Here is a 27688-nt window from a genome sequence, read left to right on the forward strand (position 1 = left end):
GGGGCCGGGACCGCCCCGGACCGGCCTCGGAGGAGAGCAGGAGGCCGCCTCTCCCTCCGCGGCCCCGCCCGTGCGCGCTCTCCGCCGGCGTCCGGGGCGGGGCGCCGCGCCCCCCGCGCCTCCCGGGCCGCCTCCGGCCCCGCGGCCCCTGCCCCGGCCGTAGACGCTGCGGCCCGGCTGGCCCGGCCTTGAGGCGCCGCGGTTCCGACCGGCCCGCGAGCCATGGCCCAGCCCGGCGAGGAGGCTCTGCCCGGGCCCGAGACCGCGGTGCAGATCCGCGTTGCCATCCAGGAGGCCGAGGACGCGGAGGAGCCGGAGGACGACGCGGAGCGCGCGGGGGCGCGGGGCGCGGGGCGCCCGGCCCGGTACCTCAGCCCCGGCTGGGGCAGCGCCAGCGAGGAGGAGCCGGGCCGCGGGCACAGGTGGGCGCGGCGGCGGGCCGGGCCCGTGGGACCTCCGACCCGGCCCGGCACCGGGGAGGTCGGGGCGACCGCTCAGCGGGCGGAGGGGGTGAGTCCGCCTGGCCCGGGGACGCGGCTCCGTCCGAAGGGCTGTGGCCGCCCTTGTGCCGGGCCCGCAGCTCGGGAACGCGACCCAGGCCCCCTCCCACCCGGGCTGGTGGCGGGGTCCGAGGGGCCTGCCCGTGGGCACGGTCTGGACCCAGGAGGAAGTCCTTCCTGGGCTATCCCCCCCTGTCCGCTCCTTCCGAGCTTCTAGAAAGCTCAGCCCAGCCTGGTCTTTACCCTGGAGGGTCCCCCACCCCCACCCCTTCCTCCAGGGATTCCAGCAAATCATCACTGCCCAGTCTGTTTGTCAGTCCAAATGGCTTCCCTCTGGGTGGGGCCAGGCACGGGGACTGCAGCTGTGGGGTCCCCGGAGGGCTGATTTCATGGCGTAGAGAGCGCTGTTGCCCTGATTTGGGATCGGTTTAGGGCTTGCTGCCTGTATCCCCCCTTGCTGGGGATTCCCATTTTCACTTGTCTTCCCCACCTGACTTCTATGCTTGCATCCTCTTCTTGCCGCCTCGGCGTTGGGTGCCTGGGTGATGGGTAGTCTGGAGCTGGTATGGCACAAGAAGCCACCTGTCTAACCGTGCCTCTGGGCCCTGAACTTTGCCATCAACTGGAGATCTTATCCTTGTGTCAACTCATGCCCAAGCCTTTTAGGACTGTGGTTTTGTTCCTGCTGTTGAAAGGAGAGACAGTATGGAGTATCCATAGAAATGAGAACAGGGAATGACAGAACTTGCCAATTCTGGGAAATGCCAACGGGCACTCATTAAGAGCCTTCTTCTGAGACTCTTTGCACATGCTTTTAGCTGTCAGGGCCCTGCAGGATTATTCTGCGGCAAGCATAAATCTTTTTCATTGGAAGAATAGTCACCTCAAAGGCATAAGGAGACTGGGACCAAAGCTATCCCCCATCACTGGCAGACTCTTTCCCAGTGAAAAAGCCTGGATTTGGGGACCCAGAGATTCAGGGCAGTCCAGTGGAGACGGGGGTATTTGAAGAGGAAAGCTGGGCCGCAGCAGATGACATAGTAGACATTTCAGCACTTTACATACTTTAAAGTCCGATTCATTCATTCAGCTCTGCTGGGTATTGAGAGTATAAAAATAATGACTCCACAGTCACTGGATCTCACAGGGTTCAGGAGAAGGCCGCCACCTAGTCAAATACCTTCAGAGGTCATGTATAATAGCTCCGAGTGGTTTATCCTCCTCACATTTATTTTGCCTCTGGTTAGCAAAAAGTTGTCCTCTGTCCTGGGGCTAAGACAGTACCATTAGCATGGAGTAAAGCCCTACTTATTTTTGGGGCCCAGAAAGATCCCCTATGGGATCTAGGAGAACATGATCCTCAGTTCTGGTAGGCCTCTTGCCCGCACCCTCCTCACCTACCCTCCAGAACCGCCCTTTTCTCCCAGCTCCAGTCCAGTAGCTCGAGTCTCATAGAACATTCAGTCGGAAGCATTTCCTGCTGCCCACTGGCATAGAGTTGACCCCAGAAAAATCCCTGGGGCTCTTCAGGGTAGTGTAGCCAACAGAACCCAGCAGGCAGACATCCAGAGCACAAGGAGATGCAGCCACGGACAGGATGCACACCGTCCCTCATTTGGGCCCAGCCTGGCACGGGAGAAGCTGCCACCCTGGGAGAACACTCTGGGGTCCCAGAGCCTGCAAGAGGCAGCCCAGGTTTCTGCATCTGCTCGGTGAGATGTGGCCCCTACCCACGTCATCCCCGCAGTCCATTGCTTCCTTTCCTGCCTGCCCTAGCAATTCGTGCTCCCACAGGCCTGATCCCCTCTAGGTCCCTGAACACAGGGTGCAGTTTGTGTCTATATGCCTTTGGAGTTACGCCTCTAGGTCCCTCTGATTGATGACTTCTAGTCAGCCTGAAAGCTTTACTGCCTCTTCCTCACTACCCCCATCCTGACCCCAAAACTGGATTTGTTTCCTCTCCTTTGTGTTGCTGTAGCCGTCTGTCCATTTTAGTCTGAGCACTTACCCACACTTACAGTTCTAGAGTTCCATATCCCTCAACAGAATATGAGCTCCGTGAATTCAGGGACCGTGCTTGCCCTGTTCTCAGCACCTGGCATGTAGTGAGTATTTTCTAAATATTTGTTGAATGAATCATGTCTCTGAGATCAGAATCACTCTATGGGATTGAAGTATACGTGTTTCTCCTCCACTAGATAGTGAGATCCTTGAAGGCAGTGATCTTGCCTGAGTCCTCTCCGTATCTCCAGTACCTAGCCCAATAACTGGCTTATACCCAGGGACAAGGGATAAATGGAAAAAAGGAAAAATCTTTGTAACCTCCAAATGTTCATTAGTCTTCTCACATCTTGTTCACTAAAAAGTTTCTTTTATTATCACCTTTTAACCTAAAAATTTCAAACATAAAATGTGAAACAATAGTACAGTTGGAAATATTTTTGTCATTTATTTGATGGACATATAATGTGTATGGTTTTTCATGAAGCATTTACAGCTATCTGGTACATAAGATTTATACCCTACATACTTCATTTTATAGCTCTTAATAATGACATTCTCCTATAAAGCCATAATATAATTATTGCAATCAAGAAAATTAACAATTCCCTGCCCTAGCCTGTTTGGCTCAGTGGATAGAGCATTGGCCTGTGGACTGAAGGGTCCCAGGTTTGATTCTGGTTGGGGGCACATGCCTGGGTTGCCAGCTCGGTCCCCAATAGGGGGAGTGCAGGAGGCAGCCGATCAATGATTCTCTCTCATCATTGATGTTTCTATCTCTCTCTCCCTCTCCCTTCCTCTCTGAAATCAATAAAAATATTTTTAAAGTATTTTTTAAAAAGAAAATTAACAATTCCCTCCTATAAACCGTAAAATAATCTAATAGTCAAGTCTCATAGTCAGGATTCCCCCAATTGCCCCATATTGTGTTTTATAGCTGTTATTTTCCCCCTTTACACCAGAATCCAGTCCAGGTCGAGGCATTTGCCTATTATGTCTTTAGAATCTTTTAATCTAGAACATTACCACTTTTTAAAAAATGCTTTTCTATTTTGGAACTAAGAGGCCAGATGTCTTGTTGAATGTTTCATCGTTTGAATTGGTCTGGTTTAACTTGCTCCTCTGTGCCATGTGTTTCCTGTAAACTGGAAGTTAGGGCTAAAGGCTGGAGTAGATTCAGATTAAACATTTGGGCAAGAACACTTCACAACAATGCCATGGGTTTTTCATTGCATCTCCTTAGGCAGCATCTACCATTAGTGATGTTAAATTTGACCTCTTGGTTAAGGTGGTCCCTCTATTGCAGTTAACAAGTAATAGGTGCACTTCTTGTGAATATTCTTTCTCCAGCCACTTTCTCCTAATGGTTGTAGCATGCATTGATGATCCTTGCTGGAGTCAGTTAATTGGGGATGGCAAATTGGTGATTTTCTAATTTTATCCTTTATAGTGCATTTATTTGCATTCTGCTATAAAAGAGAGTTTTGTGTCATCACCTGGGGTTGAACAAAAGTTCCTCCTAAAGAGGCAAGCAGAAATGGTTAATTATTTCCCCTTTTTGTGTACTTCCTTACTTTCTGGTATTAGATATTCTAGACTTAATTTATATTTTTCCTATTCCAGTCATGGGATTTAGCCATTTCCACAGGAATCCCTAGTTTTTCAAATACTAGTGGAAAGGTATTTAGAAACCAAGACTTGGATTTGAGTGCTAATATCTACTGGGGCACCATTGCTTTCAGGTCTTTTCAATGGACAGAGCTATGAAATGTTTTCTTTTTTTTAATTTATATTGCTAATTCTAATTTAATATTATAAGGTTTTGCTTTGCTTCCTTTAATTTTACCCTGGAACTCTTGATTTCTAATAATATTAACCTATTTATTTGTTTTCTTTGTCTTACAATGTATAAAATGATTTAAAATTATAATCTCTATAATAAAGAGCCAGGGTATAATACCGGTATGATCGAAGCTCCTTATGACCGAAGCTAGACCAGAAGGGAAGTCAGTGCTGGGTTGCCGTGGCAACCCAGCGCTGACTGCTTTGCTGCAGGCCCGGTGCCCCAGCACTGACTGCTGAGGGGGCTGAGAATCAGGGCCAGAGAGAGGCCTGAAGAGAGAAGCAGGGACTGATCCGTTGCCTCTGTGGCAGCTTTTGACCAGCACTTGCCTCTCTTTCCCAATGTGGCCAGCAGCCGGGCCTCCATTTCTCCCCAGGACTCCACCTGGGCTGCTGATCAGCCCTGCCTTTCTGATCAGGCCCCATTGATAGGCCCAGAGACACTGACTGGCATAGAAACTGACCAAGCAGGACCAAATCTGGGTGAAGTGTGAGGAACCAATGGCTGCCTAGGAGGCGGAGCTTTTGACATTGACTAGCATAGAAATTGACCAATCAGAACCAAATCTGGGGGCTTAGAGGTGTTTCTGTCCAGGGAGAGTGATCAATCCCGAGGCTGGCTCCAGAAATGGCCTTCGCAAATCTACAGAAAGTGCTCATCAGTGACAGCCTGTACCCTTGATGCCGGAATATCCTGCAAGATGGAGGGCTGTAGGTGGTGGAGAAGCAGAACCTGAGCAAAGAGGAGCTGATAGCCAAGCTGCAGGACTGCGAAGGCCTTCTCCTCTGCTCAGCCACCAAGGTAACCACGGATGTTATCAACACAGCAGAGAAGCTCCAGGTGGTGGGCAGGGCCGGCACCAGCATGGACAACGTGGATCTAAAAGCTGCCACGAGGAAGGGCATCCTGGTCATGAACACTCCCAATGGGAACAGCCTTAGTGCTGCGGAGCTCACCTGTGGGATGATCATGTGTCTGGCCAGGCAGATTCCCCAGGCGACAGCTTCGATGAAGGATGGCAAATGGGACCGAAAGAAGTTCATGGGAACCGAGTTGAATGGAAAGACCCTGGGAATTTTTGGCCTGGGGAGGATCGGGAGAGAGGTGGCTGTCCAGATGCACTCCTTCAGGATGAAGACTGTAGGGTACGACCCCATCATCTCACCAGAGGTCTCGGCCTCCTTCGGCGTTCAGCAGCTGCCCCTGGAGGAGATCTGGCCCCTCTGTGACTTCATCACTGTGCACCCCTCTCCTGCCCTCCACGACAGGCCTGCTGAACGAAGCACCTTCACCGTGTGCAAGAAGGGTGTGTGCCTGTGGAGGGATCGTGGACGAGGGCGCCCTGCTCCGGGCCCTGCAGTCAGGGCAGTGTTCGGGCGCAGTGCTGGACGTGTTCATGGAGGAGCCGCTTCGGACCGTGCCGTGGACCACGAGAACGTCACCAGCTGCCCCCACCTGGGCGCCAGCACCAAGGAGGCCCAGAGCTGCTGCGGGGAGGAGATCACTGTCCAGTTCGTGGACATGGTGAAGGGGAGAGCCCTCGCGGGGGTTGTGAATGCCCAGGCCCTTACAAGCTCCTTCTCTCCACACCCCAAACCTTGGATCAGTCTGGCAGAAGCCCTGGGGACTCTGATGCGAGCCTGAGCAGGGTCCCCCAAAGGCCTTATCCCTGAAGAATGCCAGGAACTGCCTGAGCCCCGCAGTCATTGTCAGCCTCCTCAAAGACGCTTCTAATCATGTGGATGTGAACTTGGTCAACACCATGCTGCTGGTGAAGGAGACCGGCCTCAATGTAACCACCTCCCATAACCCCACTGTGCCAGGAGCGCAAGGATGCGGGGAAGGCCTCCTGAGCGTGGCCCTGGCTGGTGCCCCCTACCAGGCTGTGGACTTTGTCCAGGGCACCACACCTGTGCTGCAGGCACTCAACGGAGCTGCCTTCAGACCAGAAGTGCCTCTCCTCAGGGCTCAGCCCTCCAACCCTGCCATGCTGCCTACCATGATTGGGCTCCTGGCAGAGGTAGGTGTGCAGCTGCTGTCCTACCAGACCTCAGTGGTGTCCGATGGGGAGACCTGGCACGTCATGGGCATCTCCTACCTGCTGCCCAGCCTGGACGCCTGGAAGCAGCATGTGACCTAGGCCTTTCAGTTTCATTTCTGACCTTGGGGCTCACCAGGACCAGCCTTGGTGGCTTTGTGATCAACATTGAGAGGTCACATTCCCGGGGCTGACACTACTTGTATGGTCTGACCCCTGTAATAACCACTTAATAAACAGCCCACCCTCCACCTGCCCCCCTAAAAAAAAAGAACCAAATGTGGGTCAACTGTGAGGAGCCAATGGCTGCCTAGGAGGCGGGGCTTTTGATGCTGACTGGCATAGAAACTGACCAATCAGAACCAAATGTGGGTCAACTGTGAGGAGCCAATGGCTGCCTAGGAGACGGAGCTTTTGATGCTGACTGGCATAGAAACCGACCAATCAGAACCAAATCTGGGTGAAGTGTGAGGAGCCAATGGCAGCCTAGGAGGCGGGGCATTTGACGCTGATTGGCATAGAAACAGACCAATCAGAATCAAATTGGCCAGCAGAGGAGAGCAGTTGGGGGTGAGATCAGGCCAGCAGGGGAGGGCAGTTTGGGGTGAGATCAGGCTGGCAGGGGAGAGCAGTTGGGGGCAAGATCAGGCTGGCAGGGGAGGGCAGTTGAGGGCAACCAGGCCGGCAGGAGAGGGCAGTTGGGGGCAAGTTCAGGTCAGCAGGGGAGGGCAGTTAGGGGTGATCAGGCAGGCAGGCAGAGGCAGTTAGGGGCGATCAGGCAGGCAGGCAGAGGCAGTTAGGGGAGATAAGGCAGGCCGGCAGAGGGGTTAAGGGCAATCAGGCAGGCAGGCAGAGGCAGTTAGGGGTGGTCAGGAAGGCAGGCAGGTGAGCGGTTAGGAGCAAGCGGTCTCAGATTGCGAGAGGGAAGTCCGATTGGAGAGGGTGCAGGCTGGGCTGAGGGCACCCCCCCCCTCTGTGCACGAATTTTGTGCACTGAGCCACTAGTCTATATAATAAAAGGCTAATAGGCAAATTGTCCCCTCTACTGGGAGTTCGACCAGGAGTTTGACCAGGGGGCAGGGTTGACCGGCCAACTGCCTGTGGCCCCTACCCCTGGCTGGCCCCGCCCCTGGTTCAGCCCCCTCACCCTGATGAAGGGGGGGCGGGGCCAGCTGACCAACTTCCCACATCTCCTCTCCCCAGTTGGCCAGGCCCGATCAGCCACGATTGGGGTGGGCCGGACCCCACCTGGGCACGAATTCATGCACTAGGCCTCTAGTACTAAATATTAGTACAAATAATAAGCCACTGAGCACACCTGCTTTTCATATAGCAAACAGAAATATGTAGGCTTCTTTCTCTCCATAATGTTTAGGGACATTGCTCAACCTATTGTTTCCTTGCTCTGGATGATGATAATGAAAGCCTCCATTTATCAAAGCCAGTTTGTGCCAGACATGGAACTAAGTACTTTGGTTTTTTTTTGTGTTGTTTTTTTAAAAATATGTTTTTATTTATTTCAGAGAGGAGGGGAGAGGGAGAGAGAGATAGAAACATCAATGAAGACAGAGAATCATTGATTGGCTTCTCCCTGCATGCCCCCCACCCCACTGGGGATCAAGCCTGAAACTCGGGCATATGCCCTGACCAGGAATCGAACCATGACCCCCTGGTTCATAGGTCAATGCTCAATCACTGAGCCAGGATGGTCAGGCTGGAACTAAGTACTTTGTATACCTTACCTCTGCTCCTCATCACAAATCATTATTTAGATCTGCAGACACATCCACGAGTTGTACTCTTCCCAGGCTCTGAGAACATATCCAAACATCATGTCAGAAGATAGGTCATGATCTCTAATCTCTAAAATAAAGAGTCAGGGTGTATCGACCAATCACGACCAAAGGCTGACCATCCAGAAGTCAGCGCTGGGTTGCTATGGCGACCCAGTGCTGACTACTGTGGCTACAGGCCTGGTGACCCAGCAGTGACTGCTGAGGGGGCTTTGAATAAGGCCCGGAAAGAGACCTGAATAGAGAAGCAGGGGCTGATCTGTAGCATCTGAGGCAGCTTTTGACCAGCACTTGTCTCTCTCTTTCCCTCCGAGCCTGGCCAGCAGCACCGCATCCATTTCTCTCCAGGCCTCCACCGGGGCTGCTGATCAGCCCTGCCTTTCTGATCAGGCCCTGTTGATAGGCCCAGAGATGCTTACTGGCATAGAAACTGGCCAATCAGAACCAAATCTGGGTCAACTGTGAGGAGGCAGTGGCTGCCAAGGAGGTGGAGCTTTTGACGCTGACTGGCATAGAAACTGACCAGTTAGAACCAAATCTGGGTCAACTGTGAGGAGCCAATAGCTGCCTAGGTGGTGGAGCTTTTGACACTGACTGGCATAGAAACTGACCAATTAGAACCAAATTGGCCAGCAGAGGAGGGCAGTTGGGGGCGAGATCAGGCTGCCAGGGGAGGGCAGTTGGGGGCAACCAGACTGGCAAGGGGAGGGCAATTAGGGACAAGATCAGGCCGGCAGGGGAGGGCAGTTTTGGGCAACCAGGCTGGCAAGGGGAGGGCAGTTGGGGGCGAGATTAGACCAGCAGGGGAGGGCCATTAGGGGCAAGATCATTTCGGCAGGGGAGGGCCATTGGGGGTGAGATCAGGCCGGCAGGGGAGGGCAGTTGGGGGCAAGATCAGGCTGGCAGGGGAGGGCAATTGGGGGCAACCAGGCTGGCAGGGGAGGGCAGCTGGGGGTGAGATCAGGCTGGCAGGGGAGGGCAGTTGGGGGCAACCAGGCTGGCAGGGGAGGGCAGCTGGGGGTGAGATCAGGCCGGCAGGAGAGGGAAGTTGGGGGCAAGATCAGGCTGGCAAGGGAGGGAGGTTAGAGGTGATCAGGCAGGCAGGCAGAGGCAGTTAGGGGCGATCAGGCAGGCAGGCAGGTGAGCAGTTAGAAGCCAGTGGTCCCAGATTGCGAGAGGGATGTCCGACTGCCGGTTTAGGCCCGACTGGCAGTTGGACATCCCCCAAGGGGTCCCCGATTGCAGAGGCTGCAGGCTGGGCTCAGGGAACCATTACAACTGGTCCACCGAATGACCAGTTGATTGGTCGCTATGATGCACACTGACTACCAGGGGCCAGATGCTCAATGCAGGAGCTGCCCCCTGGTGGTTAGTGTGCTCCCACAGCCAATCTCCCACAGCCATCCCTCCCCCCCCGCTGGCCGGGTGGTCAGTGCACTTCCACAGTCAACCTCCCATGGCTGGCCAACCTCCCACAGTCCTTCCTCCTGGACTGGGTGAGATGGCCCCGAATGGCCCCAATCACCAGCCAGGCTGAAGGACCCCACATGTGCATGAATTCATGCAACAGGCTCTAGTAAATATATAAGAACCTGTGGGCACACAGAACAGGATGTAGCTTCTGCTAGTGATATCCAAAATGGAGTTGTTCCCAAGGTGCCTTTTCCAAAGTTGAACATACTTGTATATTTTCAATCTGTCTCTAAGACGAACCTTTATCTTTTGATTTTGCCCTCATGTTTTTATATTGCATCATCAATTTGGTTGCCTTTTTGAATGTTTTCAGATCCTTATCTTTTTCTAAAGACAAAGCAAAAGAAACCACACGGAACTAAACCCTAGTTCTTTTCATAAATGATGTTTTCTCAATATCTTTCTTGTTGCTGTCCAGCATTTTCCTGGTCTTGGTGGCCAAAGCACAATATCAGATCATATGCAAGGATAGATGAGTCCAAGAGATTTTACTGTGTTGAAAGTCTCAGTGAGGAGCTCACTACTCCACCATTTTAGATTGGATATTTTCCTTCTATAAAGTTTCATAGATTAACCACTCAATTAATATATCCAAATTAGTTTGAGATTTTATGAGAAAAGCCTTGGATATTTTATGCTGTATTTGTTTCTCCAAATTATTTACAAATATGATAAATATTTCAACACTGGCCTATGGAGCCCAGTCCTCTATTTTGAAATGTGCCCCCTATTTCTACACTATGTTTCTATTTCTACCAGGTTTACAACTGTAACAAAAGCATTTATCACCACTCCCAATGTACAATGCTTTATTTAAAATGAAACAACAATCCTACCTAATAAAAGGGTAATATGCAAATTGACCGCACCTTCGCTACGCCTAAGCCATGCCCACCAGCCAATCAGTGTGAGCATGCAAATTAACCCAACCAAGATGGCGGCTAATTTGCATACACGGAGGGAGGAGTGAAGACTGAAGACACTATAGAAGGAAGAGGGAGGGAAAGTAGAAAGCAAGGCAGCTGCTGGAGGGAAAATGCGGGCGGCGCATGCGGCCACAGAGGTGGGCAGCAGTGGGTGGCAGCGGCAGGCATGGTGGGTCGGGGGAACAGGGGGCGGGGTGCGCCGTGGAGGCAACGGTGCGCGCGGCTGCGGAGGTGGAGGCCGTGGGGGCGGAAGCGGCGGCAGCGGAAGCGGAAGCGGCGGTGGGCGGGGTGGGGTGGGCGGGGCGTGCCCTGCCTGCCCCGCCCCGCCCCGCCCGCCGCAGCGGGAGAGGTGGGGGGGGTGGGAGAGGTGCCGGTGGCGGGAGGGAAGCCCGTGGCGAGAGGGAAGCCCGTGGCGAGAGGGAAGCCCGCAGGAAGTCTTGCAGGAATCTTCCTGCAAAACGGGCCCCTAGTCTATAATAATAAAAGCATACTATGCAAATTGACCAAATGGCCAAACAGTGGAACAACTGTCCGGACGACTTTCCAGACAAAGCTGGGGCTGCAAGGGCTGAGGCAGCGAGGGCTGAGGCAGCCAGGGCTGCGAGGGCCTGCTCTTGCTCTAATTTCGTGCATCGAGCCTCTCATGTAAACATAAAACTTAAATGTAAATCTTTTTCAAAGTTCTCTTAAAAGGCCATTAACAAGCCCAGCTGATGGGCTCAGGGGTTGAGCATCGACCTATAAACCAGGAGGTTATGGTTCAATTTCCCGTCAGGGCACATGCCCAGGGCTCAATCCTCAGTGTGAGGCATGTAGGAGGCAGCCGATCAATGATTCTCTCTCATCATTGATGTTTCTATCTCTCTCTCTCCATCTCCCTTTCTCTCTGAAATCCATAAAAATATATTTTTAAAAAAAGAAAGGGAACTAACAAGATATTCACCAGTAACCATACTTATACTTTCTGTCTCAAAAAATCCTGATAGGCGTGATTTGCCCTTACAGAAATGATTCACTTTATATTGATGGTACTTTTTAAATTCCTACTATGTGCAAGGCTCTGGGTTGATGCTAGAATGAAAGAACCCAATATGAACCCTGCTCCCCAGGCACTTTCAGTTCAGGGCACTAAAAAGAAGTGCACACAAGTAGTTTCAATACAACTATAGACAAGTGTTAGTTGAAAGCTCAAATGACTTCCTTCTTGGGAGAATTGCATTTGAGATGAACCTTGATGTCTAACTAGGATTTATACTTGAGAGATGGGGCAAAGCATTCAAGGAGGTGGAAACAGTATGCTCAAAGGCCTAGAGTTCAGAAACCTTGTGACCCTTACAAGGTACTGTAAGTCTGTCTTAGTTTTTTTTAAAATATATTTTTATTGATTTCAGAGAGGGAGAGAGAGAGAAACATCAACGATGAGAGAGAATCATTGATCGGCTGCCTTCTGCACACCCCACACTGGGGATCCAGCCTGCAATCTGGGCATGTGCCCTGACCAGTAGTCGAACTGTGACCTCCTGGTTCATAGATGGACACTCAATCACTGAGCCATGCCGCTGGGCGGGACTATAAGCCTTTTAAAAAATGTTTTATTGATTTTAGAGAGAGGTGAAGAGAGAGAGAGAAACATCGATCAGTTGCATCCTGTATGTGCCTGACCAGGGATCAAACCCACAACCTATGTGTATGCCCTGACCGGAAATCAAACCCGAAACCTTTGGTGTACCGATGACACTGCAGCCAGCCTTCCACCAGGTCAGGGCAGGAACTATAGCTTGGAGCAAAGGATCTGAAAGGAAATAGTTTGAAATAAGTTTGGAAGCCGGTTACAGCCAGATTCTAAATGAATCTGAATATAGAGCTAAGGCCTTGGGTTTTATTTAATATGAAATAGAAAATGTTGTTTTGTTAACATCATCATTAGAGCAGTGACATGGCTGTTCTTCAAAACGTGTGATAAGGCACAGAGTGGAATAGGCTTAACCTGAAATGCAACTGGAGTGGGGCAGGGGCCAGAGGAGGTGGCAGGAGATGGGAAGACAGAAGCCTGGAAAGGGTACAAGAGTGAAAAGGGATGCTAATATCTGAGAAGTAATTCACATTCTTCCTTTGGAACAATTGCCCAGTCTCTCTGCCTGACAGTGAAAAGTAGCAGACAGCATACCATTTACTTCCAAGGGGGGGAAAAAGATTATTTTCTACAGGAATTAAATGAACTAACTGGTGATCTAGAGCTGCTAAGGTAAAGCCAGTATCTACAATGTAAAGCCTTCTCCATATGAGGCTTTACGCAATGATTCCCTGCCTTTTCTCCCTAAAGTGAGGCCTGCCAGTTGGCGTGTGCCACCCATGTACATAGAGCCACCTAAGAAGAAAACCAACAGGAGTGTACAGCTATAGAAGGAACCCACATGACCCACCAAGAAAAAGCAATCCAGACCTTCCTTCTTCAAAAGGAATAGCCTTGGAGTCTAACGCCCCGTTCCTAAGTGTGGTCTGTGTTCAGTGACTACCTTCCAAAGTGTGCAGTCTGGGAAGCGGGGGAAAGGAGTCACTTTACGATGGAGACAAACTACCTCAGCCAGATGACCAGGGTCAGCATCCACAGTGATTAGTCATGTTGATAGTACATAGCCTTGATGATGTGATGAGAATGGAAATTTACTTCTGTGGTCCTCCTAGAACCCCATAGCCTCAGTCTAATCATGAGAAAAATATCAGACAAATCATAAAGGCAGACATTCTACAACATACCTGAACACCGTCAACACTGTCAGAGCCATCAAAAACAAGGAAAGTCTGAGAAACTGTAACAGCCAAGGGGAGCCTGGCGAGACATGACTAAATGCAATATGACATCCTGGATGAGATCCTGCAACAGAAAAAGGATATTAGGTAAAAACTAAGAAAATTTGAATAAAGTATGGACTTTAGCTAATAATAATGCAATAATATTCATTAATATATTATGAATGTAAGCTATTAATAATAGAAGAGGAAGCCTGGTGTTGGGCCTATGGGAACTCTCTGTACTATTTTCACAATTTTTCTATACATCTAAAACTATTCTAAAGTTTATTTCTTAAATGTTTATAAAGAAAAAGATGAATTGTTTACCAGTCACATGAAGAAAATCAATGACATGAAAGTTAAATAGAAAAACTGACCCCATTTCCAGACTGTCTACAGGCAAATAACGAAACCTTTTCATTTTTAAAATCAACCAATGCCTATATTTTATGCTAATTTTAATTTCTGAATTTGAAAAAATTATGAGATGGATTTAATTGTTGTTTTTTTTCTTCCTCACAGAATATTTTATTTTTATTCTCATTTTGACTCTTATGCAGTTGATTTTTTTGGGCGGTTGAAAAACAGTGAAAATTTTGCTAGGGTCAAAGGACATAAATGGATGAGTCTTTTCCAACCTTAAACTAATAGGTCATAGTACTTCGATTTTTGAGCCCGCTCCCTTTTTTCCTTGGTTGATTACTTTATGTAAGAGCTTAATGCTGATCCAAGGGAAATGTTAATTGTTTGCTTCTTTGTAAAGGAAACATAATATGCATGTAAACATACTTTTTATTGAAGGCCTCCTTTTTAAAAAAATTCAATTGTGGTAAAATGCACATACAATTTATCATCTCAACCCTTTTTAAGTGGCTTTAAGTACACTCACATTGTTGTGCAACCAACACCACCTTCCTACTCCAGAATTTTTTTCTTTCCTACTTGAAACTCTATCCATTAAACAATAACTCCCCATTCACCCCTCCCCCAACCCCTTTTAACCACCACTCTACTTTCTGTCTCTATGAATTTGATTATTCTAGGGACCTCATATAAATGGAATCATACAGTATTTGTCCTTTTGTGACTGGCTTATTTCACTTAGCATAATGTCCTCAAGATTCATCCATGTTATAGTATGTGTCAGAATTTTCTTTTTGAGGCTGAAATATATTTCACTGTATATACATACCACATCTTGTTTATCCATTTATCCATCAATGGACTTTGAGTTGCTTCCATCTGTTGGCTATTGTGAATAATGCTGCTGTGAACACGTTCTTCTAACAGAGTAGAAGCACATGGATGCTTTAGGTGGACTAGGTGTGTGTGTCTGTACCCGGAGTTGCTCTCTCTGCTCAGAACATGGTAATGGAAGCTGTGAGTTGGGTGGTCAGGCTCTTGGACATAAAGCTACCACATAGGAAAGCAGCTATATTTTTTTCCAGAAGTAGTTTTTAACTAATCCTTTTTATTGTGTAGTATATGTAGTATTTGTATAATGCATAATTTAATTTAGTAATAAATATACAAATGATAACTCACCTTTGATAACTTTTAATGATGGTGTCCACTATGACTTGGATAATCACGCATTCCCTAAATAGTTATGGCTTTGAAGTTTTTATAACCTCTTTGTGAAAGGTTGGCTTTGCCCAGGATTTCCTTGGCTTGTTCTCATGTTCTATTCTCAGGAGGGGAAGTCATCCAGGGGAGCTCCTGGGGGTGTGGGTTTCATTTAGCAGGCCCTGGTGAATGGGATTGTTTCAGATTTCAAGGCAGAGTCCCAACAAAACCTGGAAAATATTGTGTGTGCTGGCTTTGGAGACACAAGTTTGAGTTTGGATCCTAGATCTGCCTCTTATGAATGAGCAAATGGATGTATCTGTCGTTTACTGAGCTCTATGGGTATGCCAGGAGCTCTTTGGATATGAGCTGTCTTAATTCATCTAACTTTCACCATAATCCTGTCATGACTCCCAATTTACCGAAATGGCACCGTGGTGTGGCCGTGGAGCTCCTGCCCAGTTTGACTCAGTTAATAAAGGGTGGTGTCAGGATTCAAACCTAGGCAGTGTAACTTTAGAACTGGGACTCTTAGTTACTTTGCCAGACTACCTTCTGGAAATCAGGATTTGCAGGGTGGAGGTGGGGAGGGAAGGATAAGGAGTGTATTGTGAAAAGCATCGGATAGAAGAGCAGCACATAAATATTAGTAGAGGGTGTTGTTGTATTAATGGTCCCCCCTCCTTGTTAAAGACGAAAGCGTGATTTCTTCGCTTTTTGGAAGCAAAACCTATCCCCTGTGGCCATGTGATCACCCCCTCTGTAGAGTTCAATTCAGGTATGGCCCAGCGCAATTTCTTAGGGCTGCTGTAACAAAGCACCACAAATCGGAGGGCCTAGAACTACAGAAAACTATTGCCTCACAGTTCTAGAGGCCAGAAGTCCGAAATCAAGGTGTCAGTGGGGGCATGCTCCCTCTCAAGGTGCAATGGAAGGGTCTGGTCTAGGTATTTTTTTGGCAGTCTTTGATGTCCCTTGACTTCTGCATGCCCCCCTTTCCCCGTCTCTGCCTTCATCTTCACACAGCATTCTCTCTGTGTGTCCGGAGTCCCCTTTTAAAGATGAGTCCTACTGGTTTAGGGACCTTCCTGCTCTGATATGGCCTCATCTGCAACTAATGACATCTGTAAGACACTTTCCAAATAAGGTCACATTCTGAGCTGGGAATGTTGGGACTTCAACATATGAATTCTGGGTGGGGGGAGACAATTCAGCTGATAACACCCAGTGTCTCCTTCTGGTCTCAGTGGCACCACAACAAGTGGGGGCGAGAATGAGCATGAGGACCTGGAGCAGGAGTGGAAGCCTCCAGACGAGGAGTTAATCAGGAAACTGGTGGATCAGATCGAATTCTACTTTTCCAATGAAAACTTGGAAAAGGACGCCTTCCTGCTAAAGCATGTGAGGAGGAACAAGTTGGGATATGTGAGTGTTAAGCTACTCACATCCTTCAAAAAGGTGAGACCTCGTTGTCAGAGCTGCCCAAAGGGTTTCAAGGCTGTTTGGGGTTATGGGTCAAAATATTTTTTTACCCTTTTCAAACCTAATGACTAGTAATTTTTTACTTCCTCTGATGCCTGAAAAAAGAGAAAAATGATCAAGAGAGGGGATTTAGGATTGTCCCTCACTATGAAAAGGGTCCTGGGTTTGGGGACAGATCTCAGCAATGGCCTTTTGAGACACCTACCAGGCCTAGAATTACATGCAATTCAAGCTTTTCATTTGTATAGTTGAAGAAATAAAAGGAGGAAGGAGTGCTCAGAACTCTGGGAGATAAGCCCTTCTCCAAGATTTCAGCCGCCCTTGTGTGCAATGCCACCCTCATCTGTAGATGGAGATGTGGGAAATCTGCCTGTTGCTGCCGTCTGGGCAGCAGACCGCATGGCCCTGCTGTGTACACATCCAGCAAGCGGACTGCGTTCGCCTGCTTCTTGAAGAGCTGGCAGAGAAGTTGGCCCCAGCACTCTGTCTCCCTTGAGGGAAGTTGTTTACTAGAATGGAAAAGCACTGCACTGACTGTTGTGTAATGGGATGTGTAATGAGTAGGTCCTGGCCAAGTTGTCAGGAAGCACCTAGGACAGCTCTTCTCCCAGACTGCGTCTCTGCCGCAGGTCCTGGTGTGCTCTGCCCTCTTCTGTTGTTCTCTTTATTTTATTCATTCATCAAGCATACTCATCCTGTATGCTGAGTACTGTGTTAGGCATAGGATATACAAGATGAATTTGGCATTCCCCTGCCTTTGCAAAGTCCAGTGAAGGAGAGAGAGACCAGTGAAAGGTTACAATATGACCCTAGACAGCACCATGAAAGAAAGAAAGGACTATTGGTGGTGAGTTGCTTAGAGCAACTAATCCTGCTTGGAGAAGTGCGACATTAAAGTTGGATCTTGGAGAATGAGTAGGAGTTTTCAACAAACAGGAGACGGGAAGTGGCATTGCATGTTCCAAAGGAAAACCTACTCTTCCCCCTGTGTACCTCCTTTGCTGCCATACTATTCCCACACTCACACTTCAGTAGAACTGAGGGGAGGGTTCCCACACCAAGCATTTCTGTGACACGGCTGAGTGTCCTACACTCCACCTCAGTTCTGACACTGTCTACCTGGAGATGGCATTAGATCCCAGAGGTTAAGGGCTCGGTCCCACAGACTGACCCCCACTTCAGGTGCCAATCACAAGTAGTAGGACCCTAGGTTACCCACAACTTCTGTCCAACTTGGCTACAAATCAGAGGTTCCTGTGGCCTCCTCCCCTTGGATTCGATTATTTGCTAGAATAGCTCACAGAACTCGGGGAAACACTTACATTTACCAGTTGGACATAACAAAGGATACAGACGAATAACCAGATGAAGAGATACAAAGGGATGGGATTTGGGAGCACAGGAACGCCTGTCCCAGTGGCGTTGGGGTGCACCGCCCTCCATGTAGGCCGATGTGTTCACCCACCTGGAAGCTCTCCAAATCCTCTATTATTGGGATTTTTTTGGAGGCTTCCTCACATAAAAGTGATCATTATTAACTTCATTTCCACCCTCCCCCCCTCTCAGAGGATGGGGGCAGAGGGCTGAAAGTTCTCAGCTTCTAATTATGACTCAGTCTTTCTGGTGACCAGCCCCATCCAGGAGCTTTGGGAGCCCACCCAGGGTCCCCTCATTAGAACAAAAGATGCTTCTAGTGCTCTGATCCCTTAGGAATTGACAAAAGGTTTCAGGGGTCAGTGCCAGGAATGGGAATGAAGACCAAATACATGTATTCCTTATTATAAACCGCAGTATCACACATGTGCAGGGAACAGTGAGCAAGCCTTCACATGCAAAGTGTTTGTCGGGAGCCCCAAAATGCAACAGCCAGTGGACTCATCCTATACATTTCTTTTTTCCTCCCCAGACACCCTAAGAGTCAACCTGATTTTCTTTCCTTTTTAACTTGCCACTTACGTATCTATTTAGGAGGTGTCTTCTCTGTTGAAAACCAGCCGCAGAGTGGACACAGACTCCCCAATACCTCCAAAATGAGAGCAAAGACATTTTTCCTTTGACAGGGTTTCCTGCTAATCATAGTAGCAAACCTATACAACAAAGGTAACAAACAGGGAAATGACAGTGTTTTAAAATCTCACAAAGTTCTTTTAGTAATTGCACAAAGCCCACAGCTCCCTGGTTCCTCTTAGGTGCCTGGCCACTCCTTCCAAAAGCTCAGACACAGGCCTGGGACGCTCAGACTGAGTTTCTCATGGACCTTGCTCCCGGCTCTGGAGGAGTGCTTGCCAGAACCTGCTCTCTCCACTGGCCATGGCCAGTGGCCAATTCTCCAGCCCTCTGAGCAAGGCAGCACTGGCCTCCTCCGGGCACCATCTGCTCAGGCTCCAGGCTTAGGATTGTCCTCTCCAGAGTCTCCCTCCCTGACCTGTTTTGGAGAAGGCTCCCCATGTTCTGCCCTCAAAAGGACCACTGCTTGGATCTCCCACAACCTGGCACTGACCTGCGGTCATCATCTTCATCCTTTCTGGATCTCTCATTCACCACCAGTCCAACTCTTTCCCTGGACCCACTTCTCTCTGCCCTTAGCCTGTGTCACAGTGATCAGCTCCATTGTCTGTGTGTAGGTGACTTGTGGTTCCCACATCCTAAGCACAAATCCGGCTATTTCATCTGGAGGCCACAGGCTAGAGTGGAAGTGTCCTCTTTCCAGGAGCCTGCCTGTATGGTGGAGAGCTCTGCCAAGGTCCTCTCAATGCTGCTCTGTGAGGGAGTCCTTCCTGAGTCCTGAGAAGTTCCTGCTTTGGTTGCTCTGCAGAGCAGCTGCTCTGGCCTGGCCTGAGGACTCGGGGTGATCTCGCCATTTCTGGATCAGGCCACACACCCCACCCATCTCCACCGTTTCTTCAGGGTGACTCATTCTTCCTGGAATTCCCTCACTGAAAGTGGGCCTCTTGAAAATTACTGTTTTACGATATAAATATAGCGTTCACATACTGCAACATACCCACACTTTCCACTAAGTGAGGAGGGGATCTATTTAATCATTCTTCATGAGGCCCAAGTTGGATTTAATTCCAAGTTGAAACAGCTAAAATTATTTCCAGGAGATATTGCAGTGAAATATGAAACATTTTTTGGAACCTCCGCTGTAGTAAATGCATAAATGCAGAAATACAACTTCAGAACGGTCATCAGTTTGAAAACAAGCATTGACAAAACAAATGATTCATTTCTGTAGATTCCTTTAAATTTTGAAAATGAACTGCATGTTAATAAACACTGAGGTTATAATCATTCAAAGTGCATATACATTTTTGGGGGGACAGCCTGTATTTATTCATTTAATCCTCAGACTGACTCTATGAGGTAGGCAGGCATATTAACATCCCCATTTCACAAATGAGGAAATTGAGGCACTGGGAGGTTGAATAACTTTTTAGATCTCACTGCCAGTTGGAGGTGGGCCTTGCATTTGTGCATCCAATAGCCTTTGTCCAGAGCCTGCAGGTTTAATCTCTAAACTTGTTCAGAACAGATAGAATATTTCCATCAGCATGACAAGTTCTGTTGGACAGCACTGCTCTCAACTGTGCTGCCTCATTTGATATTCTGCAAAGTGTGTTTGTTCATTCATTCATTCACTAGATTTTTGAGTGCCTGCTCACATCTGGTATGATTGTAGATACCAGTCCTCCGGAATAAGGAAAGGTGTGAGGGAGATTACAGAGGACACAAGGTAGACCAGGACATTGGGTACCATTTCAGATTTGCTTTGTGTTCTTCAGGTGAAACACCTTACACGGGACTGGAGAACCACAGCACATGCCCTCAAGTACTCAGTGACCCTAGAATTGAATGAGGACCACCGGAAGGTGAGGAGGACCACCCCTGTCCCTCTCTTCCCCAATGAGAACCTCCCCAGCAAGATGCTTCTAGTCTATGACCTCTACCTGTCCCCTAAGCTGTGGGCCCTGGGCGCCCCCCAGAAGAATGGGAGGGTGCAAGAGAAGGTGATGGAACACCTACTCAAGCTCTTTGGGACCTTTGGCGTCATTTCATCAGTGCGGATCCTCAAACCTGGGAGAGAGCTGCCCCCTGACATTCAGAGGATTAGCAGCCGGTACAGCCAGGTGGGGACCCAAGAATGCGCCATTGTGGAGTTCGAGGAGGTGGAAGCCGCCATCAAAGCCTATGAGTTTATGATCATGGAATCTCAGGGCAAGGAGAACATGAAAGCTGTTCTGATTGGTATGAAGCCACCCAAAAAGAAACCTCCCAAAGACAAGACCCATGACGAGGAGCCCACTGCGAGCATCCACTTGAACAAGTCCCTGAACAAGAGAGTTGAGGAGCTTCAATACATGGGTGACGAGTCTTCTGCGAACAGCTCCTCCGACCCTGAGAGCAATCCCACGTCCCCTATGGCTGGCCGGCGGCATGTGGTCACCAATAAACTCAGCCCTTCTGGCCACCAGAATCTCTTTCTGAGTCCAAATGCCTCCCCATGCTCAAGTCCTTGGAGCAGTCCCTTGGCTCAGCGCAGAGGCGTTTCCAGAAAGTCCCCACTGGCTGAGGAAGGAAGGCTGAACTGTGGCACCAGCCCCGAGATCCTTCGAAAGTGCACGGATTATTCCTCCGACAGCAGCGTCACTCCCTCTGGCAGCCCCTGGGTTCAGAGGCGCCGCCAAGCTGAGATGGGGACACAGGAGAAGAGCCCCAGAGCGAGTCCCCTGCTCTCTCGGAAGATGCAGACTGCAGATGGGTTACCTGTGGGGGTGCTGAGGTTGCCCAGAGGCCCTGACAACACCAGAGGATTCCATGGTGCCCACGAGAGGAGCAGGGCCCATGTATAAATAAATACCTTCTATTTGTAATGCTGGCTCCATTGAAAACCACTGGTTTCAGGTTCTGATAAATACCTGGCATGCCATAGAATGAAATTAAGTCCCCTTTCAAGAATTTTGTATACATATGAACCTCTTAATTTATATGTTTGCAATGTATGTAGATTGTCTGGACACCCTGGTTTTAAGGCCATCTTCTAGTTCAGGAGACCTCTTCCTCCCAACACAACCGCTGTTGTGATGCTGTCCAGCCAGTGTGTGAACATCATGGCTCCATATGGCTGTGGGATGGGCTCCGGGGACGCCTGGCAGTCAGCCTCTTCTCTGGGGCAGGGTTCTTCTCCTTCTTTTGGGTGACGGGCTGTCCTAGGCCATGCAGGGAGTCCTCAGAGCCCAGAAGAGTTATTTTGTGCAGTGGCAACTAGTTAAACCTGTTGCATGGTGTCTTCTAGGATCTAATGTATGTTTTCTGTCAAGTGAATAAAAAAATAAAACACTCAAGCCCAGCCGCGTGGCTCAGTGGTTGAGTGTTGACCTATGAACCAGGAAGTCACGCTTCAATTCCCGGTCAGGGCACATGCCGGAGTTGCAGGTTAGATCCCCAGTGGGAGGCATACAGGAGGCAGCCAATCAATGATTCACTCTCATCATTGATGTTTCTATCTCTCTCTCCCTCTTTCTCTCTGAAATCAATGAAAATCTATTTAAAAAAATAAATAAAATAAAACACTCAACTGAGAGTGTTTGCTCTGAAATCACGCCTGACAAAAATCTTCTCCTGACAAGGCTGTGGTTAGCGTGTCATGAGGCCCTGAAATGCTTAACCAAAACATTTCTTGAGTATGCCTCATGGCAGCCCTGGGGCTCCCTGGGGCTTGTGGTGGCCTGAGAGGTGGCAGAGTTTATGCAGATGTTAGAGCACCACCCCTCTCATCACAATGAATCACAGAGCAGAAGACTGCTCAGTGTAGACCAAGCTCTCTAGATGTGATCTCCCTGGACTGGCATTGACATCACTTTGGAACTTGTTAGAAATGCAAATTCTCAGGCCTGCTGAATCAAAAACTCTGGGAAACGGGCCTGGAATCTGGATTTTAACAAGCCTGCCTGATGATTCTGAGAACAAAGGTGTGACTAGAGGTCACACAGTGTGACTCCCACATGCCACCCCCCCACTTCGTAGTTCTGTGACCTTAGGCAGTTACTAGCTCCACTTAGCCTCATTATATCCCTGCAAAGTGCTTTGTCTTGATGTCAGTGCCTGAAATGCAGTTGCTCCTTTTCCTGGGGTTAATGTCCATTATCACTGGAAGCTGCCTGAGTGTCGCAGAAAGCACTGGCCAAGGCTTCAGTGTTGGTTTATTCGCTTGCTATTTGGGGGGATTTGAGGCAAGTCACATTTAATGAAATTTGTTAATAATTATTGAAGAGTGATTAGATGCCAGGGGCTATGCTGAGAGTTTTCCATGCATTATCTAATTTTCCTAAGAACCACATGAGATAGGTTCAGATATTATCTCTATTTTACACCAGAAGAAACAGAGATGGTGTGCAGATAAATGACTAACTCTTCCAAGATTTAATGGCCAGATTGGTAGAGCTGGTGCTAGAGCCCACACTCTAACCACCGGACTGTACTCAGCATCCCTGAACCGCACCATCCACATTAAAAATAACCACAGCCCTGGCCGGGTTGACTCAGTGGATAGAGAGTCGGCCTGTGGACTGAAGGGTCCTGGGTTTGATTATGGTCAAAGGCATGTACCTAGGTTGCAGGCTCAATCCCTGGCCCTGGTCAGGGAGTGTACAGGAGGCAACCAATCGATGTATCTCTTTCACATTGATGTTTCTCTCTTTCTGTCTCTCCTCCTCCCTTCCACTCTCTCTAAAATTCAATGGAAAAATACCCTCAGGTGAGGAGTAACAAAAAATAAATAACATGAGACTAAAATCCATCTAAAATAAATAAATATAAATAAATAAATAAACCACAAAAGTTTCTAATATTTATTCAGCACCTCCTATGTGCTGGGCATTTTATTAGAAACATTCTTTCATTACCCTTTCAATGCCCCAGGTAGAATAATACTACAAGCCATTGTAAAAATGGCAAAAGATAATGTATTTTAAATTATATAGCTCTATACAAATTAGCAGGTGTTCATTATCTGGTTAGTAAGATAGTGGGTCCCTTTGAAGATCCAGAAGAATCTCTATTAACTGGTAAATGCCTCCAGGAATTACTCAGATCTGCCCTTTCCACCACTACCAGCCATAGGTGGCCCAAAAGCCTCCTCACCCTGGGCAATGCTGTGACCCCGCCTGGCCGCGGGGCCTCCGGCTTCACCAGCTCTGGGCCTGGTGAGCTCAGACTCCTCCACTCCTTTATGCTCTGGCACACAAGCTGCAGCCCTGTTTTTAGATTCAATCCCGTGGACCATAATTTCTTTGAAAAAATGCCTATATCCTCACCTTTCTCTGTGAATACAGATGAATTGGCCTTCTGTTTGTAGTATTGCCCTATGTGATCTTTGAAGGAACCCAAATTTGGGGTCAGCAGATCTGGGGTCTAGCTTTTTTTAATAAGTAACTGTTTTGACTTTGAGCAAGTAATTTCTCTTTTTGATTCAAAGTTTCCCCATCCAACCAGTGGATAATAATAAGATGCTCCTTAAATAAGGCCATGTATGTGCAAGTGCTTTATGAACTGAAAAGTACTTTGTAGACATTAGTCATTACCCTCTGCTCTGATCATCTTTAAAGACAAACCCTCCTTCTGGTGCTCTGGTGCTTACCCCCAGCCTCACATTAGAATCACCTAGAGAGCTTTTCAAACTGCCTGTGTCTACCCTGACATAGTCTGATTGAATTAGTTATGGATGAGGCCTAGGAATCAGTGTTTTTAAAACTCCCTAGGCAATTCCACTGGGCAGGCAGCATGAGAAGCACAGACTGGTTAGAATGAGGAGGGCACTCAGAACAACTGAGGGGACCTTACACCCATCCACCCCCTCCGCCTTTTTCAAGGCTTGGGCTTGGTCTCTCTTGCAGACCTTCATGAGCCCAGGGACCCTGAATACCTTGCTAATGAACCTGCTCTTTCTAAAGCTCTGGCCAAACCTTCAGCAGGAGCCTGGGCTTCCTGTTTGTTAGCATAGAAGGCCTTTCTTGAATAGCTTGACTGGGAAACTCAGCCAATAGTATTTTTACAGATGTTTCATTATTTTTAATGAAAACCATCTCTCTCTCCATATTGGGATTCAAAGCTTGTTGGACATCTCCACCTAAGGTGCTGGCAGAACATTCAAACTCTACACATGTCCAAAACACCCTCCTCCAACTGCACCTTCCACACACATGCTCCTCCTGACTTCCCATCCCAGCCAGGGACACCACCATCTCCCATGGCCCCAGACTGGAAAAGAGACTGCACAACATATGTGGAGAGTGCAGGTGCTGGGCTTTGACAGCTGGATTCAAATACTAGTGACCTTTCACAAATAATTTTTATTTATCTGTGCCTCAGTTTCTTTTCCCATAAAAGGTGGACGATAATATTCCCACCTCGTTTGATTTGTGAGGTTTAAATAAGTTAGTATCAGTAAAATACTTAAATTGCACACGGTAAACACTCAAAGAGTGTGAGGGCCAGCAACATGGGACTGAAACACTGAGAAAGGATATATGTGAAGACACATTGGTCACTGGTTATTTTTAACTACTTTCCCTAAAATATGAACTCACTTTTTCCAATTCAGCACATATTCTATATTGTAAGTGGCAACCATGATGGAAAAGCATCTAGAAACTAATGGCAATGTTCTAGGAGGAAAGAATTGAAACAATCAGGAATGTTGACTTCTGGTTCCAGCACCACCTTCGATCCAGGTGAGTGTCCATTCCATAATGGGAACATAATCCTGTAGGCAACAGTCTGAGGACTTCATCACATGAAGCACCTCTCACCATGATGGGCATGTTGATGGGCCAGTCTTTTGTGAGGCTGCCAATGGAGTGGGAGTCATGCCAGTCACTCACTGTTCTGGGAGCTGGAATAAATGTGGTGGGGGTCATGTCTGGAGTGTGTATGCAGTTCAGCAGGTAAACTGAGCTACTTTCACTTGAACCAGTGTCTAGTTGAGCAGCTGTTTGCACAGCACTCCTGATTTGTAATCAGCTATGGATGCGTAGAAGCAAGCAAGACATACACAGACTTGTGACTGTACACAGACATCTAGTTAAATTCCACATGCATTCTATACTGTGGATAAAAGAAATAGTGGGCTAAGGTGCTTTGGATGAAAGATGAAGCCTAAGTGATCCTTGCCCTTATCTGTAACTGGAATGTGCAGTACGTTCAGACCTGCTTTCTCAACATTGTGCTTATTAACACACCTTCAAAGATGAATTTGAGGTCAATTTCAAAATGGTAGCCTCTGGAGGCAAATTCCTCCCATTGGTTTGCTCTCAGCGCCCTCTGGTGTCCAACCTGAGACATAGCCCTAAGGGATTATAACCCAGCACCTACATAGCGTCCAATTTACACCTTAATCTCTGGGGAATAAGAAAGACCCTCGTTTATATTCCAGCCTTGCTAATTTCCAGACTCTGAGGCCTGTCTCACCTCTCTAAGATTCAGTTACCTCACCTGTAGAATGATAATAATACCTACAACATTAGTGTTCTTGTAAGGATTAAAGGGGATAATATATGGAAAATACTTCACACAATACTAGTTTAAAGAAATTGCTCCAAAAAACATGTCATCACTAAAACTCTTAGCCATATATACTCATCCTATGAAGTATAGGAAAGACTTACCTAGAGCACTAATCACATTGCATTAGAGACAATTGTTTATGCACCTTTTCTTTGCAGGATTATGAACCTTGAGGTAAAGACCATGTAGCTCAATGCATCTAATTAAGTCTGGCTCATGGCTGGAGTTCAGGAAATATTTTTTGAATGGATACTGAATAAAAACTTGTTTTCTTCAGCCTTAAAAATATTGTACAGTGTGCTATAAGTTTGGTGTTTCCAAACATCCAAGCAGACCCTCTCACAGACCACATAGATTCCAAGAACTCATTGACAATGCCTTGTCCTGAAACACTCTGGCCCTGGAATGTACCTTGGAGTGCCTGTTGTGTCCCATCACAACCTATGGAAAAGTATAATCTGCATGATTAAACCTGGGACGAGGACTCCTGAACTCTGAACGCCTGAAGAATCTGAAAAGGAGTGTGAGTACCTAGGGGAGATGGGAGGAGCTTAGGGATGGAGTTGGGACCAAGAAACCACTGAAGCTGCCTCTCATCTGTGTCAAATGGGGGAGATGTTCCCATCCTGAAGCACCTGGAATACACTCCACAGGGCCAACCCAATTAGCAACTCAGATACATTCAATTGTGCAAATGTACTTGGGGCTCTAATACGTTGTTTCAAGTGGACATGGGGCAGACTTCAGAGAAAGAACAAATATGAGCATGAATAAATATTTTCATTATCCAAAAATGACTCTTCTAATACCATAAGTCCACAGACCTATAACCAAGAACAGAAAATAAATGAGAAAGACAAGTAGATTTGTTCTATTTTTAAACACAAAGAATATCATGTGAGAAATTTCAACTGTGTTTTTACTTTTAAGGAGCTAAGTTTTGGAACAGAAACTTTCTTGTTCTGGATTGCAGAGTCTCTTCAAAGATGGAGAAGCTGACTTTGACATTGGAAACTGATTAGAAGCTGGTGATTGCAGATTAACAGAGTGCAGCATCTGTTCTTTGTTGAGCATGGCCTTACAACAATTTAAGGAAGATGGGTCTATAAAGCCCCAGAGTACTTTGAAATCAATAGCTTCACAGGGGACCTTAACAGTAGGTCAAATGAAAGTGCTGGGCTTTATAGTTGTTACCCATTAGCAGACAACAGCTCTCAGGACTATGAAATGATTGTGAAGAACTCCTGGAGGGGATGTAGTCTCTGCATCCATTAAAGTCTGACGACCATCCAAGGAAAAAGGAGCTGGGACACCTGTGAGGAGCTGGGATCCCTTTGAGTCAAAAAGTGAGGCTGTACTGAGATTTTACTCTTTAAATAATATAAAAATAAAGTACCCATTACCAGACATCAACTGTTTGAGAAATCATGTTAGATGTAAGATACTGACAAACTTCATTGTTTTAATGTTTTTTGTTGCTGGGAAAGAAGAAGTGAACAAGGCTCAGGTACATTCTATTCTTCTTGTGCTTATATTCTTCTTGGAGGAGGCCTGCAATACACCCATAAAAAAGATAGTAACAGATAATTGTTTAGAAAAAAAATAAAACAAGGTAATGGGGTAGACAGGTTATTTTATTTATAATTTTATGATGACAAAATTTCAAGCAAACACAAAAGTAGAAAATATAAGAAGCTCTAATATGTTCC

At 47.6% G+C, this 27688-nt stretch overlaps 1 protein-coding gene and 1 pseudogene across 3 annotated transcripts; both read left to right on the forward strand.

Moving 5' to 3' along the window:
- LARP6 (La ribonucleoprotein 6, translational regulator) lies at positions 1–27688 on the forward strand. Of its 2 annotated transcripts, XR_013813533.1 has the most exons (4): positions 1–422; positions 16181–16391; positions 20201–25147; positions 26138–27688. XR_013813533.1 is itself a non-coding variant. In XM_079771361.1 (3 exons), the coding sequence occupies exons 1-3, from the start codon at positions 223–225 to the stop codon at positions 21266–21268; spliced, it is 1479 nt and encodes a 492-aa protein (XP_079627487.1). In that variant the 5' UTR covers positions 1–222; the 3' UTR covers positions 21269–27688. The 2 variants fall into 2 exon arrangements, 1 of the variants encoding a protein (XP_079627487.1); XM_079771361.1 differs by having other exon boundaries at positions 20201–27688.
- LOC307099595 (D-3-phosphoglycerate dehydrogenase-like) lies at positions 514–6505 on the forward strand (annotated as a pseudogene). Its single transcript, XR_013815269.1, has 2 exons — positions 514–2605; positions 4699–6505. The product of XR_013815269.1 is annotated as a D-3-phosphoglycerate dehydrogenase-like (transcript).

This window comes from Cnephaeus nilssonii, assembly GCF_951640355.1.
Source record: "Cnephaeus nilssonii genome assembly, chromosome: 1".
Classification (NCBI taxonomy): Eukaryota; Metazoa; Chordata; class Mammalia; order Chiroptera; family Vespertilionidae; genus Cnephaeus; species Cnephaeus nilssonii.